The 20,353-nt window shown below is 38.6% G+C and overlaps 1 protein-coding gene across 1 annotated transcript in view; it reads right to left on the reverse strand.

Moving 5' to 3' along the window:
• The window catches only part of LOC118339347 (ephrin type-A receptor 6-like), a 74,307-nt gene extending 55,625 nt beyond the window's left edge, over positions 1–18,682 (reverse strand). The window contains exons 1-2 of the mRNA XM_035676931.1: positions 18,634–18,682; positions 15,099–15,163 (exon numbers count right to left, since the gene is read on the reverse strand). Coding sequence (XP_035532824.1) covers positions 15,099–15,163; positions 18,634–18,682 — 114 coding nt within the window. The remainder of the gene's footprint in view (positions 1–15,098; positions 15,164–18,633) is intronic.
• Between the last annotated feature and the right edge of the window lie 1,671 nt (positions 18,683–20,353).

Raw genomic sequence — 20,353 nt, forward strand, 5'->3', positions numbered from 1 at the left:
TTTATAGCCTGTGATACCTGAAAAAAGTAATAATAAGTAATAAAACAAATAATATTATGAGAAAAAATTAGGTGCGCACCAGAAACTATCATCTGCTCAAGAGAAAGTAGTTTTAGCTTCCAAAGATGGCAGAAGACTATTAAGTTAATCCTACTTGAAGGTTAAAACATAGCCCAACTAACTACAGTCATTTTCATACAGAAACATAGCAGGCTGAAATTAACTGGGTGGTCTCCAGTGCACATCAGATATTCAGAGTCCCACACAATACTTTCTCGTTCCCACAGAAACCAGAAACTTATTTTTTTTGTAAAAAATATACAAAATAATTGTAATTGTAAATTGTAAAATAATTGGCTCCATAGAATATAAAGCCAGCAAAGCCATAACATTTTTTCTAAAGACATGTCCAAATTATCAAATTAATATTCTGTCTAGGAGTAAGATAAGTAATAATAATAATAATAATAATAATAATAATAATAATAATAATAATAATAATAATAATAATGGTGTTGGATAGATAAATTGACCTCATAGACTTCCAAAAGATTCAATTTATACAATTTCCTGACAAATGACCTTTCTGGCTGTCGTGGAAAGACTTTACTTTTCAGAAAAACTAGAACATTGGGTAGCTCCTGCAAACATCTTTAAGCAACCTATAATTTGCATTTGGCAGCAAAACATTCAGTAGTGTGACATGTTTATACCACAACAGAAATTTTCGAGGAGGAACTTGTAGTGGGTGGATGGATATACAAAGTGTTTCAAGACCAAATACTGTTCAGTCTCTAAGCAAAATTGGGGCTCAACCTAGTACTAGATAGATAAAGATAGAGCTCAAATGTACCACCAATGGCATTACTCCAGACAAGATCATTAAAAAGCTTCCCATATATAACTGTTGGCATTCTGTAGGGTCTCTTGGATTGTTGAGTTATACATGCATTTGATTACATTTACTGATCTATCAATAGCTCTGGTAGAAGGTAGGGTATTGCATGAGCAAAAAAGTACTTTTCCCGTCCTGCCGAAGAAAGACTACAATATACTTTCAATATACACTCAGTTGCCAGTTTATTAGGCACACCTAACTAAAAATAATGTAGTCTTAAACACCATTCTGTAAATTCTGCCCTGATGAAGATTATAATGTTATGATTCAAATTTATTATTATTTTGGAGAGTTTGTGGTGCATTATACAGAAAGACTTTTCAGTTATTTAGCCTACTCTAATTGATATAAATAGGGAGCACAAAATAACAAAAACACCTGTCAGTACAACACAATACAAAGCCATCTGACTCCAGTACATTTCAGTAAGAGACTTTAAATTAAACATAGAAATGTTGAATTATAAAACAGCAGTAAGGTGCATATAAGGGTTAGCCCAAATATCCATTAGGACTCTTTAAGCAGGGACAGGGCCACTTCCAGGATGCACAACATTGTTTAAGGTTGGCCTTCTGGGTTTTAAGTTAGCATGTTGCCATCTCTCACCCATGTCTGCCTGTCTGTCTGTCTGTCTGTCTGGTAACAGTAGGAGACATCTTCCCTTAGCCATCTGACTCCAGTCCGTAACGCTTAAACAAGCCTGACTGGAAATGAGTGCAGAGAAAACGGGATTGTCTGACCTGCTCAATCAATTAGGACAGAGAGAGCAGCAAAGAGATAGACAGAGAAAGCATGCGGTGAGGCATGGCTTTCAGCATCCTCAGAATTTGTATAAAATGTTAAGTGCATTTTAGAGAGCTTGCCAGACAAAACATTAATCTCCAGTGAAACCATACACCTCTAATAGGAGCTGTCTTCTGACCCCAAGAGCCCCCATCCACCTTTTCATGTAGGATCTAAGATCTAGACTGAAGTTAGACATGAGAGCTGAGAAGAAAACAAGATGTTTCTCGCTCCCATCCTTCTGTCTCTGCTTGTAAAAGAGACAAAGAGGATAAACTGTGGAGCTTCAGGCGATAAATCTTAGCCAAGTGACCCTGTCTCTCTTCTATCACAGCTCTGACTCTCCTTTTCCATTGAAAAAGGAGAAGAATATAAATGAAACACTCACAGGGAATCGTAACTTTTGAATAATTTGCATAAATAAAACAGCAACACTATACACTGAAATATTTTACAAATACTAGAGTAGAGGATGTAGTATACTATAATGTAGTCATGCATAAGTAATCATGCCTGTATGGATGAATAAAGTTGTATGTTGAGATGAAAACTGACATTTAGTGCACTATGACCAGATTCCAACTGGTCCAAGAACTCCACATTAGGGGAGCACTCAGTTAAAGTGTTCCCTCAAAGCTGACATCTAATAATTCATCACACGTGCCAAATAACAGATCACTGACTAATAATCTATTTGTCAGTGATCTGTCTTCGCTTCACTTTCTCCCCAGATATGTAGTTCATAAGTGGGTTTTGGAAGTCTTGGAGACAAATGATATTAGATGCGGGAACTTCACCAGCGTCAAGGGTTTAGTAAATTGATACCGAGGATGAGGGGAAAGAAAAGGAGGGGAGGGAGAAAGGAGGAGGTTTTGTCCTGCAGTGCTGTGATCAATCTTGTACCCCAGCATTTTGTGCAGCCGAGCTACTTCCCATCCACACCCTCCACTGGTTTGAATTGGAATTGAGGGGGTTTGGGAGGGAGTGGTGACTTATATTCAGATAGAATGAGCTTAAATGGAAAGTTTTCTGCAAGCAACAGCAACATTTTTACATAGACACATGTAAACTCTGCTCTAATGTTTCAATCTGAGTTCCTGCAAACTGACATTTTTATCTCTTCCCTCTGTTCATGGGATCGGAGGAGGCACAAACTGGATGCAAATTATTTGAACCCATTGAAAGCCAGGGTAAAATTCATGCGTGAAAGAGATGGATAGTAGTCATCTTTCTTGTATGAACTCCTGCTGAGATGCAAGAATTTGTCACAAAAGAAGGGACTGATAGGCAGGAGAGATGGTGAGTTAGTGCAGGTCGGAGGGAGATGTCAGACATTTGGACAGATTATGAGGTTATTATAGAGTGAAAATTGATACTTTATGCTGCTGTCTATGTATGTGATTAGAAGTGGTTAGTGGTAAATATAGGGTAATCCAAAGTTTTTCCTGGATGAGGAAATTGCTTTTCTGGGCCAGCAAACATAATCGGTATCATGAACTTGACCTTCTGATTGGTCCCAACTAATGTTCAGTAGCTTGATTGTATAGTCATAGGCAAAATACACCAAGATATTCCATCGGGTTCATCAAAAAAGTCTATCTTATACATGCAAATCATTTGACAGCTGAATAGAATTTTTAGCAATTGAATACCAAGAGGTTTTTGGGAAACAGTGAAGCAGAATTGAACTAGATAGGAACTAAAACCACCAATATGCCATGGTCAGTTCCACTGTCCCCCCTACAGAATCACAGACTGACAGACATAGCCTCCCGCTAAGTTTGCAAGAGATAAGGGCTGTCCCACTGTGAAATCAGCAAGTGCTTGAGGGTAGTGCAAGTCAATTCATTTATATAATCTGATGAATATTTCACTGTCCACAGTAATGTCTCCATCTAAGTATTGTAATTCACACAGTGGCGTCCCATTTCTGATAGTTGTTGGAGCCCTCATACTCTTGCACACACAGGTGACATTCAATTGAAGCATGTGAGGATTCAGTGCTTACTGTACGGCTGGACATTGGAACTCATTTTCAGGCTCCAACTTCCTGCAAGTCTCACTAAAAATTAAGAGTGTTTATATACATATTACTGACTGCCACAATGTTGGTAAGAACACCATACTACAATTAAAAAAAATAGTAGATAGGGAAATTATGCTTAAAAAGGTTCTAAAGCATTTTTACAATGCTAACTTGTCTCTTTTTTATTTCATTTTGTTTAGTTTTTATTTTATGTGTATTTGAGTATCTTTGATGTTCTCCAGCATTGCTTGCCTCCTATAGGACAAAAAAAGTAAAGGAAATATAAAAATTGTTGATTGATACAAACCGAAGCATTTTCATAAGGTGATATGTGCCTAATATTTACAATCGACAAAAACAACAGTGCTTTCTGGTAGTTCTGCTACTGATAATTCATCTTCCACTGCTTGTCACTTGATTGACTACACTGACCAGATGGAGGTTAAAATGTCAATTTTGCATTGATTAAACTCTGTCTGCAACATTGCTGTTTCCATTTGTAGGCGTCAGCTTGGATTTTCTTCAGTCACTCTTAGTACTTCACGTCCGTGAGCACTTCATGTCCGTGTCCAAACAATACAACAGGTGAAGATTTTGTTCTATTTTGACATCAAAATACAATAAAACCCTACGTACTATAGGCTGGGACACATTTCCTGGAATTACATCTGTGTGTGTGTGTGTGTGTGTGTGTGTGCGCATCTCCCCTTGCTTTTCTATCTGACCACAGAGAGTGTGACAAATGGATGTGTCAGAACTTGATGGAGCACTGCGATTGCTCTGCTAGGCACAAAGCTATTACAAGACTATATAGACAGCCCCAAAGAAAAATCCTGTTTCAATCAACCACACATAATCTGGGAGACAAAGAAAGATGTTCAACTGTTGATAGACAGAGTCGGGCTCTCATCCTAAAGGAAGATCATTTTCTACTAGACTTTAAATCTGTTAGTATCTTAGAAAGTTGATTTCAGATTTGTGTACAATTTCCTATCAGTCAAGCAGAAATACACCTGAAAATGTCATAGGACAGGGACAAGTAATACTTTCTAGAGCTTTTCCAGTGACAATGAATAAGAGACTGATTTCTTATTTGTGGTTCACAACTCTTTTTTCAGTATATGGCAGTATTATGGTAAAAAATAACTAATTACTTTTATTTGCCTACAACCCAAAAAGCACTTTATTCAAATCAGTTCAGAATTGCTTTGCCACTATTTCCTATTAAAACAATTACATAAAACCACACAAACCTAATACTTTATAAAGAAAATCCAACAAATACAATATAGTACCTAAAGCAAGTTCTAGTGCAGATCTCTGGCACTTCTAATATCACTGATTACTAAATCTTTCCACACTACACTGAAATGATTTCTCTGCTCACACATCTGAAATGTCAGAGATATTATAAAGGCAGCATGTCACTTAGTCGGATTATGTACATGGAGCTTGTCAGGGCTTAAAGGCATTAAAATATTTTGACACAAAAGAATGATTTAGCTTTAATACGAGGTAAAAATAACAGTACAGAGAGCCCCTGGAAAAATCTACATCATCACGATCAACTGCAGACTAGTGTGCGACTTGCATCATTGCCACAGTGTAGCATCTATAAACAATACAATTCCTGGTTGAACCTCTAACCAAGCTATTTGTTTAAGTCACTGAAAACATTTAGATCGAATGCTATAAATATTTCCACTTATACTTCATATTTCTTACCCATAGGTTAGCCACGTGTTTGTCTGGCATGACCGAGATGTCTTTTTGGGACTGTGATCATCCTGCTGGCACTGCAGTAAATCCATTGCTAGAAAAGTGCAGTGTTGAGGTTCAGGTTTGGAATACGGTAGACATGCGTCAGTGTCACTGTAATATATTTTTCTGATGCAAGTCAAGTGAAACAGACAGGAGTAAACAGCCTACTAGAGATAAAGCACCGTGACCTTCTGCAGGTTCCCTCTAACTGGGCCACCTCACTGTTCTTTTGGAGTGCATGTGTGCATGACAATGTGTGCAATGGCGTGTGTGTGTACACGTGTGTTTGCATGTACAGAAAGACAGAAAGGAACTGGTGATGTGTGAGGAAAAAACTGTCTGATATTTCTTTCGTCTTTCTTTCTTACTCTACACATTCAGATACACAATGTGCAGAAATCACTTTGCATGTTCCTCTATGTGTGTGTGTGTGTGTGTGTGTGCATGTGCGTGTCAGCAGGCTGTACCCTTATTACTATGTCCTTAGTCAATTCCCAGAGGAGCAGAGCCCGAGTCTTCCTCCCTGACTGACTGCAGTAAAAGAGCCAGAAAAATCTTCATAGTTTTACTCCATCTGAGGGTTTACCAAACCACGTTCCCTTCTTTTGAAAGTACAATAAGGAATTATTTAAGAATGAATAAATATATTAACACCAACCCTGAACAAATTTATTTCAGTCAGTCAGTTTATTTAGTAGCTCTGCTGATTCACATCTTTCCATATAGCAATTCTGAAGCACCAGTTCATTATTGAACTACAGAGAAACTTTTAAGAGGCTAATCATTTCAGCACTGTATAGCCAGAGAAACTGTCGTTTGTCTGAATGAATATGACTGAGTATGACTGTCTTAATGACTGCCCTACTGTCTGAATATATAACTTCTGATTATCTGCCTGTTTGTGCAAATGCATGATTGACTGCTTGAATACTGGTTTTGCTGCGTAACCACTTGTTTAACTACCTATAAAAAATAAATGGTTTCCCAGCTTTAACTTCTCGCTGTCCGTCTTGATCCCTCTTACTAAATTTCTTTCTGTCCGTCTCCTTTTGGCTATGCATTTAGAGTAGGACTTTTCTGACAGCATTTGTCAGCTCATCTTAAACAACAAACACGCACACACACACACACCTAGGTTTTTCCTGTCCAGTGTAGTGACGCCAATATGCAGCAAAGGTAAGATGAAGTGAGGGTAGAGGAGGACAAGGGGAGAAGGGTGGACAAATGAGGGGAGGGTGGAGGAGACATATGGAGGAGAGGACAATGGGAGAAATAGAGGGAGAAGCAAGGGTAGAGAGATAAAGACAACTGAAGAGAGAGAGAGAGAAGAAAGGATTTATACTTCTTACTTGAGGAAAAAACGTATATGTATATATATATAAAAATAAGTGATTCATTTTGTTTTCAAGCAGTTATCAAATAACAATTTTTCAAACCAAGACTGATTTATGCAGTCAAATCACAGCAAGATGATTTGTAAAGCATATTAGAGATTTAATTATTTCATTTGCAAACATGCCTTTTACACAGGTTTGATAGCATTTGATCAAATCTGAATCCAGTATTGTGTCCGCTGATCCCTTCAAATCTCTTACTGAATCCAGTTACGTTCAGCTCTCAACCTGTTTAAGCAAGTTAAAACTCAAAGACTGAATTTAGATCTGTAATCTGTAATCATCTTTTGTTAGCTGAGACGGCAGAAACACTTTCAGCAGCAGCTTGATTAATATTCACAACTTGTAGCTACAACTTGAAAATGAGACAAGCAGTATTATGACATGTTGATTACAGTAAAAGTGTAGCTGACATATTGAAACAGGTGTGGCCTACTTTACACATCTGACTCTTATGAGCTACTTGCTCCAAATATAGGCCCTGATAAAATATTGATACTAATGAAAGTGTAACTGGGGAATTCCAAATGTGAAATTGTGGTGCCATGACTAGCTGATTACCTCACCAGAGAAGACCACAACAACAGAGTGAAGCTTCTCTCTAACAAACAATTTTGACTGACGGCATCTTGCAGAGAGCGTACTGACAATTTTAGTTAAGTTTCACTTTGGTCTTTGGGTTATTTATGGCAATCTTGTCAATTTAACAAAGCTGATATAATCTGCCACAAGCTCCATTTGTCAGCAAAAGTGAAATTTGGTGCTAGCAAAAATGAGAATTCTGCTATTTGAATGTTTTGATTTGCTCTTTACTAACATAAAATAACAAGGAGAGACAAATGACTTGGATATTTTAGCAACCAGAAAAACAAATCCAAAACAGTAACACTCTATATAAGTTTTTACAGTACATAACATTGTTTAAAAGATAGTTCAAATGCACTGTAGCTGAAGCTAACATGAGATCAAAGCTACAGTTGTTTCAGTACAATATTCCCTCTTTGTGCTTACCAGACAGAAGTGAGACAGTGGATGGATACTTCCTGGTAGTTGCATGGTTTGTTGCCAGAATGCAGCTCTAGCAATAAACCTACACATGACAAGTGGGAGGAAGATACCCAGTTCATTTGGCCAACTCAGACTGCTGAAGCCTCAAAATAGCGCAACTTGTTCCCCCGTTCCTTTCAGCATACTCACGACACGACATGATCACGGTACCAGAAATCTTAATACTAATTATATACATCTTTTAATGTAACACTGTGTTTTTACTGAAGTGAACCTAACTTAAAAGTAGGGATGTCCGATAATATCGGCCCTTCGATATTATCAAGCCGATATGTCACTTAAAAAATTTAAATATCGGAATTATCCTTATCGCTGTTTTTATAAACCGATGTTTTTGCAGCTCAGCCCATTTCCGAGCCTCGCAAATGAACCAGCAGACGTTACCGCGCGCGCTACCATACTATAACAACAACAATACACACAAAACCTGTTGTGCTAACCATGGCTAACAAAGCAAACAATTAAAGCTGAATGTTTAATAATAGCCCAACACCAAATACAGGCAATGCACCTTAAAATATTTACCTCTATGCCGGAACGTTCCTTAACCAAACTATCAACTGGCTAGAATTTACATTACACATCCTTCAGTGCATAAACAATTAAACAAAATCAACCAAAGAAGCTAGCGCTTAGCGCTAGCCTAGCAATTAGCGTTAGCATCGCTCCTTTTATTAATACAATGAATGAATTTTCCTTATTTTTGCACAGAACGTGTTTATCCATTTGGAAACCATGTTGCATTTCTGTAGGCATCCCAGTGGGCATCACAATAAAAATAGGCATAAATGTGTTAATTCCACAATAGGAATATGTGTTACCTAAACAGTTTAGTGTAAAAAGCCTGCATAATACAGGTAGTCATCGGGTGATATCGGTATCGGAAATTGAGAGTTGGACAATATCGGAATATCGGATATCGGCAGAAAAGCCAATATCGAGCATCTCTACTTAAAGGTATTCTTTATTTAGACTGAACTATTGACCTAGTTTGTATGTGAAACATAATGTTCTATAAAGCTTTTCACTCTTCAGAAGAAATATATGTCTGTATGTCTAAACTCAACCTGTCTTACAGCAACCACATATTCTATTTTCTCTGCTTGCTTGCCACTACTTCCCGTATTCATGTATTCAGCTCCAGCATTCAGCAAGGCGCTAATAACCTCCTCACTCTTCCCTCCCTCAATTTTCTCCTCTTCTTTCCATTTGCATCCGCCCAGTACCCCGATCCCTCCCGCTTTCACTCTCTTTCTCTAACTCAGCTTCACTGTATTCCTCACACGGTGAGGGTTAGCCCGAAAAGCTGTCAGAATATGTTCTGCTGTCAGTGAGATGCCGAGTGGGAGCGCATTAGATATCGGCCTCGGTGTGTCCCTGACAAGAAACAAGCCAATTAAGGAATCCCCCGGCACTGCTTAAGCCCGGTTATGGCAGAGGTCCCCGAGACGAACACTGGTGTGCTAAATCATCATACCTTTTTTATATTAGAGCCTCCATGGGGAGAAATGGAGTGATTCTGGATTATTCCCCTTTTTTCTTTTTTTTTCTCTCACAGCGCTGCCGGCCATCACTCAGCAGCACGCCTTAGAGAAGTTTATCTGAGCTATGAAGGACACTGACATACAGATTTCCCTCTCTCTCCTCCCTCTCTGTTGTTCAGTCTCACTCTCAAGGCTAATAGTATTAGGGATGGTGGAAGTGCTTTGAGATAAGCCTTAGGTCGCGTAGTTGCAATCAATTACTGTGGTTAAATATTGCAATAAAAAGATTAAGGATTAGTATTGGAGGAAAGTAAAGAGGCTTGAGAGGGCATGCAAATGCCTTCCTGAGTGTGTAAGCACTTGAGTGTGTGTTTGATGTGTTAGTCATCTTATTCATTTTTGCTCTCACAAGTTATATCCAATCACTCCCTGACATGGCCTTTTATCATCTTCCTCTGTGTCTCTTTCTGTTTTCTTATTTCTCTCTCTTTTTTACACCCACCCACCCCACACCCACACGCTCAAAGCATGAATCTGATGACAATCCCAAAAACTGACAGACCAATTTGTTAACGAGGACTTTATGTTGACTAGTAGCTGCCTGAGCTTACCCTTGTTGTATTGGCAGAATGATAAAGGAAGCTGGGGATTAGCGTGGGGCATCGTCACACAATAAAAAGACAGTGGGAGCAAGTTAAAGGCTGATACATTCAGATTTAAACAAACAATCAGACTCAAAAAAGACAAAAACAAGTGTCTGTCCGTCTTTCAGTCATCTATACTTTGCAACTTTCCCAGCCTGGTAAATGGTGTATTTTTTAGCACTACTTTCAGCAGCGGATTTATGCATATTTGGTGCACTTGTGAATCTTAGAAAATACACCACCTGTGACAAATGGTGTGGCTTATTCATGTGTTTTAATAGTTTATTGACAACAGTGGAGGTCAGTGTCACAGAAGAATAAGGTATATCAAACTTTTTACATTATTCCTCCAAAATATTATTATTGGATGCCTTTCCTGGAATTTCAGGGCTTTATGGCAACCATATTGTGAAGAAATTATCTCATGAGGGTAAGACACACTCAACAGTACATTCAATGAAAATGGGCAGTACATGTAAGTTTAACAAAGGACAGGTATACATATTTAAATGCACTTAAAATGACCTTTTCTGAACACATTAGACTAAAACTGCTGTTCCATCGGACTTGTTTTACAGTAAACGCTTTTTATTGTTGTATTGAATCTCAATTTCATTCAACATGCAACAACAACCTGCATCATATTCATAACAGCTCTTCGCAAACGCACATGCATGCACACACACGCGCACTCAAATGACAAATGTTTTGCTCTGAGCTGAACACTTGTGAGGTATTGAGGTTGCACAGCCTAATATTTGACTGAGCAGTGTTCTGGCAGCAGTAAACCAATGTGCTGGCATTGTGCTCCCCGCTTACATAACGTTGTGTTTATACGCCCCCGGTAGATCTGACTTATTGGCTGCTTGGGATCTCTGACAATAGATAAAAATAGGATTATTCCCTCCCTTTATGATGGACAACCATCATTCTTTGTTGCCCCAACCTGCCTATGCTCAGTTTCCCATTATAATATCAATGAGTGAAAACAAAAGGCAACATTAGGCATTCTTAATCCCTTAAAGCTGTTTCATGTAATTTAATAAATAAGCTGCTCCTCTCTCTGCTCCGCTCTCTTACCCCCCACCCACCACTGGGAAATGACTCATGCATATTTCAGCAGTGTGTCTGCCCATTCTGAGTGGAGCTTATCGTGGCTGCATGCAGACGCCAAATCAACCCTCTTTTCCTTTTCCTCTTTCTGTCTCTCCCTCATTCACCCCTCCGACGCCCTGTTCTTCATCACTATTCAGCATTTCAGAACATGGGAAGAAAGAGCGAGAATAGAGACGCACATCTTAGCCTCATGAAAACAAGCTCTGTACACCTTTTCCACTGAAGTATCTGCTTGCTGTTGGCATTCTCAAACACACACATTTATTAACTTCAACTGGAGGAAAAAGTTTGTAGAGTCAAAGTCATTGAAAGACATGGCATAGATCAATCACTGTTCAATATGCACAAATCTAATGAGCAAAACCTTTGAGGGTGAGTGTGTTTTCTAACTCTGAGGATATTCCCACATTCAGTAAAGTCATTAACAAACATAACAACAGTCTTCCTTGCATGGTTTCGTTGCAATTTTGGGCATTATTTTAATAGTGCCAATTGCTAAAATGTAAACAAACATATTAAAACATGAGATTCAAGTTGCAGCCCACAGCTTACTTATGATTCCATGGTAACATTACACTTTTCGTTTACATCCCTCAAAAAAAATTTGTGTGAACTGTTGTTCCAAGAATGTTTTAGCATGTGTCTTTACCACAGTTCTAATATCCTGGAACACTGTATCCATTCATACACAAATATTTGCCCTGTCTCAAAAACCTGTGAACATATAGACAAAAAACTTAAAGATGTATCTGTGAGAGGTGCATAGTTGTCTCAATTTTCTAAAGGGATTATAGTGTCTTGCTCAAGGACACATCAAAATTGTTGTTGGGATTGCCAAAGTGTCCTGTGTTGTAATGCTGGCAGATCACCTCTGTGTACTTGTGGATAACCTTCCTCTTCTACAAACCCACTCACCTTCCTCTCTTTACAAGAGTTGTTTACTGGCTTTTGATAAAAACTCATCCATAAATATACACCTCAATTTGCACTTCACCTTCAATTTCATATCATACAACCAGCCATATTCCTGACAAACTCATCATCAGCTAATCATGTTGGAGCAGTTACTGCATATGAAATTATTTTAAGATGTGCATTGGCCAGGACGGACTGACAGCAGTTTATATGCGGAACTAGAACCAGTGTGCAACTCTGATAGGCAGCTACATGGTGTGCTGCTGTATCGGCCTGATACCAGGCTGTGTCTAATATGGTGGGGATTGACTTCCTCTTGCTGGCTTCCAGGTAGTGAGGGGGATTTAAACTATTTTACCTCCCCAGATCTTCACACCTTCCCTCAGGCCCTCTCACCTCGGTGCCTTAAATATTAATGGTAAATCGGAGGATAGTGGATGAGTGAGGAGGGGAGAGGGCTGACAGCTTAATCATGGAGGCAGCAGCCTCCCTCTCTCCTCTTTCCTAACGCTGTGGGCGGCTGTCACCACGACCTACATGATGTAATCACCTCCATAACCCTGATATGGGCCACCAAGGGCCTTGCAGGGAGAGATAGAGAGACAGAGAAAGGGCGGGAGGGGGGACCTTAGGGATATTCCAGCAGAGGATCATTTAAAGTCAAAACCCACAGAGAGTAACTATAGAGTCATAAGGATAGTTGAGGATGGAGGAGACGCTGCATAGCTCCAAAAATAAAGGCTTGACCCCTCTACTTCCTGGCACAAATTTGTACATTTTACTATCTATGACCACAACTCTCCGACACTTAAATACAACCTAAACATAGAGGGAAAGCTATCATTAGAACGTTTATTGTTGCTACTTTTGCTTGCAGTCACCATACAACACAACAGACATTAGTATTTACTTGTTTTTCTGTCATCATCTGTAGATCACAACTTATTTATCTTGATTTCTTTACAGATATTGCTCATGAAACCATTTTGATTATCACATTACCGTGAGATATCATAGATGGCATTCTTGAGGGTAATTCTTTTGCTGGATTAGTGATGATATCGCACTTCAAAATCAACTCATACTTGAAAGTTTAGTTTTCAGCTATAGCTAATATCATTTATGTGGTAAATGGTAAATGGGACCTGTACTCTGTATAGTGCCTTTCTTAGTCTTCGACCACTCAAAGCGCTTTAACACTACGTGCCACACACATTCACATAGTGATGTCCATCCAAAGTCCATCGAACAGAAACTAACATTTATACACATTCACACACCAATGCACATCGGGAGCAATTTGGGGTTCAGTAACTTGCTCAAGGATACTTCGACATGTGGCACCGGGGATCGAACCCACAACTCATCTCTGCCTCTGAGCCACAGCCGCCCAAGTATGTGTACTTGCTCTGTGTTGCTGCTGGTTAGTATGTACTTAACACTTTGAACCCAGGTTTATGGCACAGTGTCTGCATATGATGGTGTGAGCAGGAAGTGTGATGTTGCCATAGAGTCAGTTACAAGCTATAGGCCACACCTCAGGCCTGTTTAATTAAGCTAAAGTAGGAGGATATTTTCCTATACAAATACTAAATCTGGGAGAATCAGCATCATGGCATGTCATGGCACACTAGCTTAGTAATTACTATTCTGTAAGCATCAACTAGATCACTTTTAATACTGAAAGAATTCTAAACAGATATCAGAGACTTCTGATTGGATGCGATTATTTAATTACTTATTTATTAATACTACAGAACGTGATAGATAACAATTTATAAGATATGACACAGCTCAAACTTGAAACCACAAGCAGTTACCTCATTAAATAAAGAACTTTATACTTGACATTTTGAAAGACGCTACATAAAAGAAGGTTAAAGCCCCAGGCATTATCCTGACAATATACCACAGATGGGTAACCCTTATATCCTGGGAAAATGGGGAGTTAAACATAGCCAAACACAGACTGAACACAGTCAGAGTAAGAGCATCCCACACAGTGGGATAGGGTCTGCATTGATCCTGTAATTTGTCTCCATCTCAAATTGGGTTGTGCCGTATTTATTTTTAAAGTATGGAGACAAAATGGAGATGAACAAAGAGTCAGCCAATTCTGCCTTTGTTGCTCACTATATAACAAGAAGACATTTTCAGTCAGTCCTTCAGGTATTCTGACAGCAAAGAGAGGGAAAGGTTTTGATGCAACATGAAGGTTTTGATATGAGGATGTTACAGTTTGTTGTCAGCACATCTATATTTCATTATGCCAACACCTTCAGTTTGGCACTTGCTGCTGTTTCCAAAGTTTTGATTTTCAGCTGGACAAGATACAGCTACAGAGCTGGAGGCACTTACTGCCAGAACAAAATGGGAATACCCCTTTGGGTAGTTGACTGGCAAAAATACAGAATAAGGTATAGTACATTCAGTCATTGTTTACTAGTAACTGAAAAGGCAACTGGAGGTAAAATGGAGACTTGAACATTAAGTTTTTGCAGTAGGAATGTTTTTTTTGTTTTTTTTAACTCAACTATACTCTCCTGAAGATGGAAAACTGAAGGGATGGCAGATTGACATGTTTTTATTTTTTGAATATGGCCAGTTAAGGTGGTGGTCAATCTATAATTAATATGCATACAATATAGTCAAAATATTGATATTAAATGTTGCAGTTTGCTTTCTGAGCAGGGGGTTGGACAGATGGCCCTAAATAGACACAAACAGGATTAATAAAGGATTGTTCGGGGAAGATTGAACAGCATAAGAGACGCCTTCTTAGAGACCATGGCTCACTATCTGTCTTCAGGTACAGTATATCCCATGTGGAAAGAGGAGGCTGAATAAAAACAAGGATGTGAATATGAAACAGACCACTGCTACCTGTTCTGACCTGTTAAAATCAATATAATTTAACTCATTGATGCAGCACTGGCCATGCATTTTGAAAAAGGCACACTGGACAGTAAGGCCGAATGCAAAAATCGTGAGCAGAGTAGCCCTTCTTACCCCGTTTATAGGATATGTCTTCCATCCAAGCTCTCCAAGCACAGACGTTGTATCCAGCAGCACAACTGAAATGGGGAAAAAAAAGGAGAGGGGAAAATACAACCATTAGCAATCTGTCAACACACAAAAAAGTCCTATTTTCACACTGGAAATTGAAATATCAGTCATAAACGTGTTCATTTAGACATTTTTTTATATTAACAGAAATGACTTTCTCGGATGAATATTTATGAGCGTAGCAGCGTATACAGTGGGAGCAACATTTTTCCCACTTGCGACACAATTTGGCGACTGATGGATTGCAGTCAGATTGCTGTCAACAGTCCATTCCCTCCCCAGTCATCCCTTTCTCTCATCCGCAGTTTTACTTCAATCTCACTCACAACAATATGCTCTTCTGCCTATGACCAAGACGGTTCACAGATGGATCTGTCCTCAACCCTTCCTAAGCCATGAGAATGTGTTTCATTATACCAAATATTAATTAATGTCTTGCTATGGTTTTTCTGTATGTAAATAAGCACATTTGTATTGCCTTTTCCCAGAGTTTAATATAGAATACAATGATATTAATCTTGGGATAACATAATAATATCATTGTCAGTTGAATCTAACCTTCCAGGTAGTGTTAAAGCGAAGCAATATTACTCTGGAAAATATTGCCATTCTTGACAATATTTTGTCTCGCTCTCAAGGACAGTAGATTTAATAATTCAGGAGGAAAGTGTCTCTCCCAGCGACAAGTGATTTACAGTGAAAAGTAGCAGATATGGCTGCCTGAATTTACCTTCAGTGTGATGCCATCAACATCACTGAATTAAAAAATAAAGTTTTTTTTACCTACAACATTAGGGAATACACAGTAGACAAAGATCCAGTCACATTTTCAAAATCTATAAATATTACATGGAGCTCGTCCAGTCACCTTGTCAAATGTGCCAAATGCACAGTATGTGTGACAATATAGTTATGTCCTAATTGTGTGTGGAAAACAATTGGTATTCAGTGTGAGGGCGATAACTGGCAGAAGAACAACAACACTAGACCCAAGAGGCTTGTTTAAAGCCAATAATTTCTCTCACATGCTACAAGTCATCATTGTTGAATCTCATCATCTGTACCCAAAAATGTCATCTTCAAACTTGTCCTTGAGCAGCCATTGACTTAGATCTCAAATGTTAAGCTGTGAATCGCACATGCTTAATACAGACACTGATTTCTCACAAATTGTAGTGTAGTGTTCTTCTATGTGGATAACGACTGAGTTTTAAGTGTCAGTCAATCATGAATGTCCATTTAGAGATCTGTAAGTGGTCCTTGGGGGGGCTCATTATGCCAACACAAATCTCTATCAGTGACAATTCTTCCTGAATAAATCTCCATTAACATAATTGCTCTGGGAAAGCTGGTTATTACAACTAAATGTATATCAAAGGAGGTAGTAATTCCAGAGCTGATGTACCTGTATTTGCGAATTACAATGTAAAGGCAAAAGAAAAGTGATATTTGTATCTGTGAATATACTCTAAAAAGATCAAGGCAAGCAGAAAGGAAGAGGGGACTTTTTAAAATCTGTCTGTTCCCCAGTTATGAGCCAGTACACCTCTGATGGAGCCTGGTTGGCAGAGATTGTCCAAGCATCTGCTCACCGAGGTTTTCATTGTGTGAGCATGTATGTGTCTGTCAAACAACTAAATGCTTCTCTACTTCCACTCATCTCCCAGAGACCTGCTATGGGACACACTGCAGTGACACAACACCTGTTTTGGATCGAGGCAAACGGCTATATCACAACATCCAAGAGTTAAGAAAACCATCCAGGATATGGGACCCGTGTTGTCTGAGTCAACAAATGCAACACAGGCAAAAGATACAGGCTGATGCTCGCAGTGCCGGTGTGGTTGTACAGCAGACAAATGTATACAGAGAAAGAGAAAATAAGATTCCTCCTTATTCTGTCACTTTGTGTCTCTGTATGGGTGAGGTGCTCTGTAACATATATTGTATATTTTAACATAATAACTGCTGCATGATGTACAAAATATCCTTCTCTAAAATGCAATATAACCCATTTGTATATCAACAGGAGAAAAAACTTCTTTAGATTGAACTGCGACTGTTATATCTCTAATGCATTACAAGACCAATTATAAAACATCATTTATACACACCTAAACACATTTTGATCATTAAATTCTAAAATATCATACAATTGCTGCTGCCATAGTTCTTATATAAATGTTGTTTTTCATTGTAGGATACAGGGACTGACATAGGTATTTTCATTGAGTTGCTCAACAGAAAAATGAGGATTTGTCGAAGCTCATTATAATTTTTAAAACCATAAAAAATATCCAAATGAAGTACTTTCTTAAAGCTGTTATAATTTACTTTTACTTTTCGGCCACTAGCGGCAGCTGAACAAACTGTTAACGCTGCATTAACATATCACCATTTTAGTTAATGTGGCAAACTTGTTAGCAAACAGTCGCCGTTGCCTATTTACACATCCAGCAAATATGGAGCAACATCAGCATTCTTTTAGAGTTATGTTTCCTGCCACTCTGTTTTATGGTCAACTCTTAAGGAAAGATTCTGGCTCATTAGCCCGAAAATGCTCCACTACATTCACCAGCTAGACACTAACTTTGTCTGCAGTTTGGTGGTTAGGTAGTGTAAAGTTGGTTTATTAGAGCTTGTACAGTGGATTTATTATTATTTTTTGACTGCCTGCTGCATCTGGAAACAGGTGAATAAAATCAAATAAATTGAATAAAAACAGTAAAATTCCCAAAACAATGAGCTGAAGGATGCTAAAACGCACTGAAGAGCTGAGGTGACCCGCAGAGCTGGGCAACAATTATCTGTTAGTTCATCTCAACAAGAGACATATTTCAAAATTATTAATTACATTATTACATTATTAATTAATACATTATTATTAAATATTAATTAAACATAATAGTGAACTTCAATGTCCTAAATTTACTATTTATACACACAATTTTACGCACTCTAGTCTCATCAACTACTGACATATGTAAGGAGAGGAAAAAGCAATGCGGTGCTGAGGTCATGTTACTGAAGTGGGAGCTCCTAGTATGTTTTTAGGGGGGAGGAAATATATTTTCCCTTAGATTTCAAGGTAACATTATAGAAATGTCATCTGTAAAAATCCATACTATACATGACTGTTGCACAGCTGGTGGTTGGTAAAATAACATTTTCTGAGTGGAAAGGGAGGACACAGCGAAAGACACACTCATACTTTGCAGCAAAAAGTAAAAGACAAGTACACATACTCATAACATAACTATGAGTATGCTAGACCAATATCAATGTTGATCAATACCACTATCTTTTGATTAATGTATCCGATAAACTGTTACTACATTGTGATAATGTATACATTTTCAGGATGCATTTTGCCAAGAATATTATTGGTTTTAGGGTCAACCTCTGAAACAACATTTAGACAATCATGTGACAAAATTGCACTGAATGCCACAGTGAGTACCCTGAATGATTCAATTACCTTCGAATCCCGAAACTGCTATGAGCTTTCTGCGAATAACTAACCCCATTAGTACGACAAACATTCCTCCCCTTATTCTTAACTGAGTTAAGTTTCAGTAAGTCAGTAGGTGGTGCTACCAGTTCTTCTTCTCATTATTCCAGACAAAATGAAAATCTTAAGTACATCCACTCATGAACACCAGATTATATTTAATACTAAAGACTTCACCAGAAACTAACCTTTTAAGAACAGCTAATGCAAAGCATTTAATGAATCCTGTTGTGTTATTATCAGTCTGAGATACATTTGACAAAATGGACATTGATTTATATGCAAATGCAGCAGATTAGTCTATTGATTGACCATCATGTACATCGCAGCAAGGGAATGCTTCATGCTGATCCTTTCATACTCGTCTCCCAAGCTAGCTTAGTTTAATATTTCCTCCATGTTGGCTGGTTTTGGATCAGTTCCAGTGTCTCATTGTGACTTTTTCTGCTCACCAGTGCCAGGTCTGTAACATGTTAGAGCCAGTACCAGGCTGGAGGACTAGCTGGCAATGCCAATGGTGTTAATGGACACCATTAGACTACTGTGGGCAGGTAAGCAGCACAGTCCCTGGAGGACGGCCGAATCACTGAGAGCCGGCCTTGTCGCTCACTGCAGTGAGCCATTTCACACTTCACTTTGCCATAAATAAAGAACAGCTGATGTACATTAGGAGCCAATGTGGAAATGTATCCAGCAGAGAACATTGCACTGTTGGGTCAAAACATTGTGTTTCTAACTTTATAAGAGCTAAGAAAAATAGAACTGATGAAGAGGTTTTATGAAACTTTTGCAAAGTACCATATCAAAGTGTGACTGTACAGAAGTTTGCTTGATTTGTGCAAAAGACAGAACATGCTTTGAAATGAAACACCTCTAGTGTTCTGATTACTGTATTGAAGTGACATTACAGCAGTTAGTTACAGGTATGACCTGACAAAGGCAGAACAGACAGCACCACCAACCAAAATGTCGCTGTGTTTGTGTTATAAAAGATATGGTCACCATTTATTCATTTAAAAACGTAAAGTACAAGATTGCTATAATACAAAATGTAGTTACAAGGTTTCCAGAAGACAACAGTCGTGTGTATGTGTGTGTTCATGTATGCATGTTAGTACGTATTTGCATGTATGTGCACATTTACTGTGTTCTGGTTTGGGTAAATGTCTACTGAGCAGTGTACCCGCAAGTGTGCACTAAAACTGCCTGCGTGTACATATCTATCCATCCTCTCTCTCCCTCTCCCTCTCCCTCTCTCTCTCCATCCCGCCATAGAGTTATCTTTCAGCGAAGCACCCACAGACCCTGCCTGGAGCTGAGGGTCCTTCGGGACTTCCACTGCTCAGATATAAATAGAACATGAGCTGGCCAGCTCATAAATATATGGAGCTCTAGTAGAATGATGACATCTCCTGTCTGGCCTACAACCCTCACAGGCCACACAAACACCTCAAAATAACTACAGCCCTAACAACAAACCCAAAGGCAGTCTCATACAGTGTTACTTCATGTAAATTGGGAGCAGTTTAAGTACTCAGACAACAATGATACTGGATAAAGCATTTAAACTTACAAAAAGGAAAAAAAGTGTCATGAATTAAGAACCAAGTGTGGCTTTTAAAACATTTAATATTATGGATGATGTGGTACATTATATACACTTTTAAAGTTCCTTAAAGGTTAAATG

The sequence above is a fragment of the Morone saxatilis genome, unplaced genomic scaffold (assembly GCF_004916995.1).
Source record: "Morone saxatilis isolate NCDOM2014 unplaced genomic scaffold, NCSU_SB_2.0 Contig5, whole genome shotgun sequence".
Classification (NCBI taxonomy): Eukaryota; Metazoa; Chordata; class Actinopteri; family Moronidae; genus Morone; species Morone saxatilis.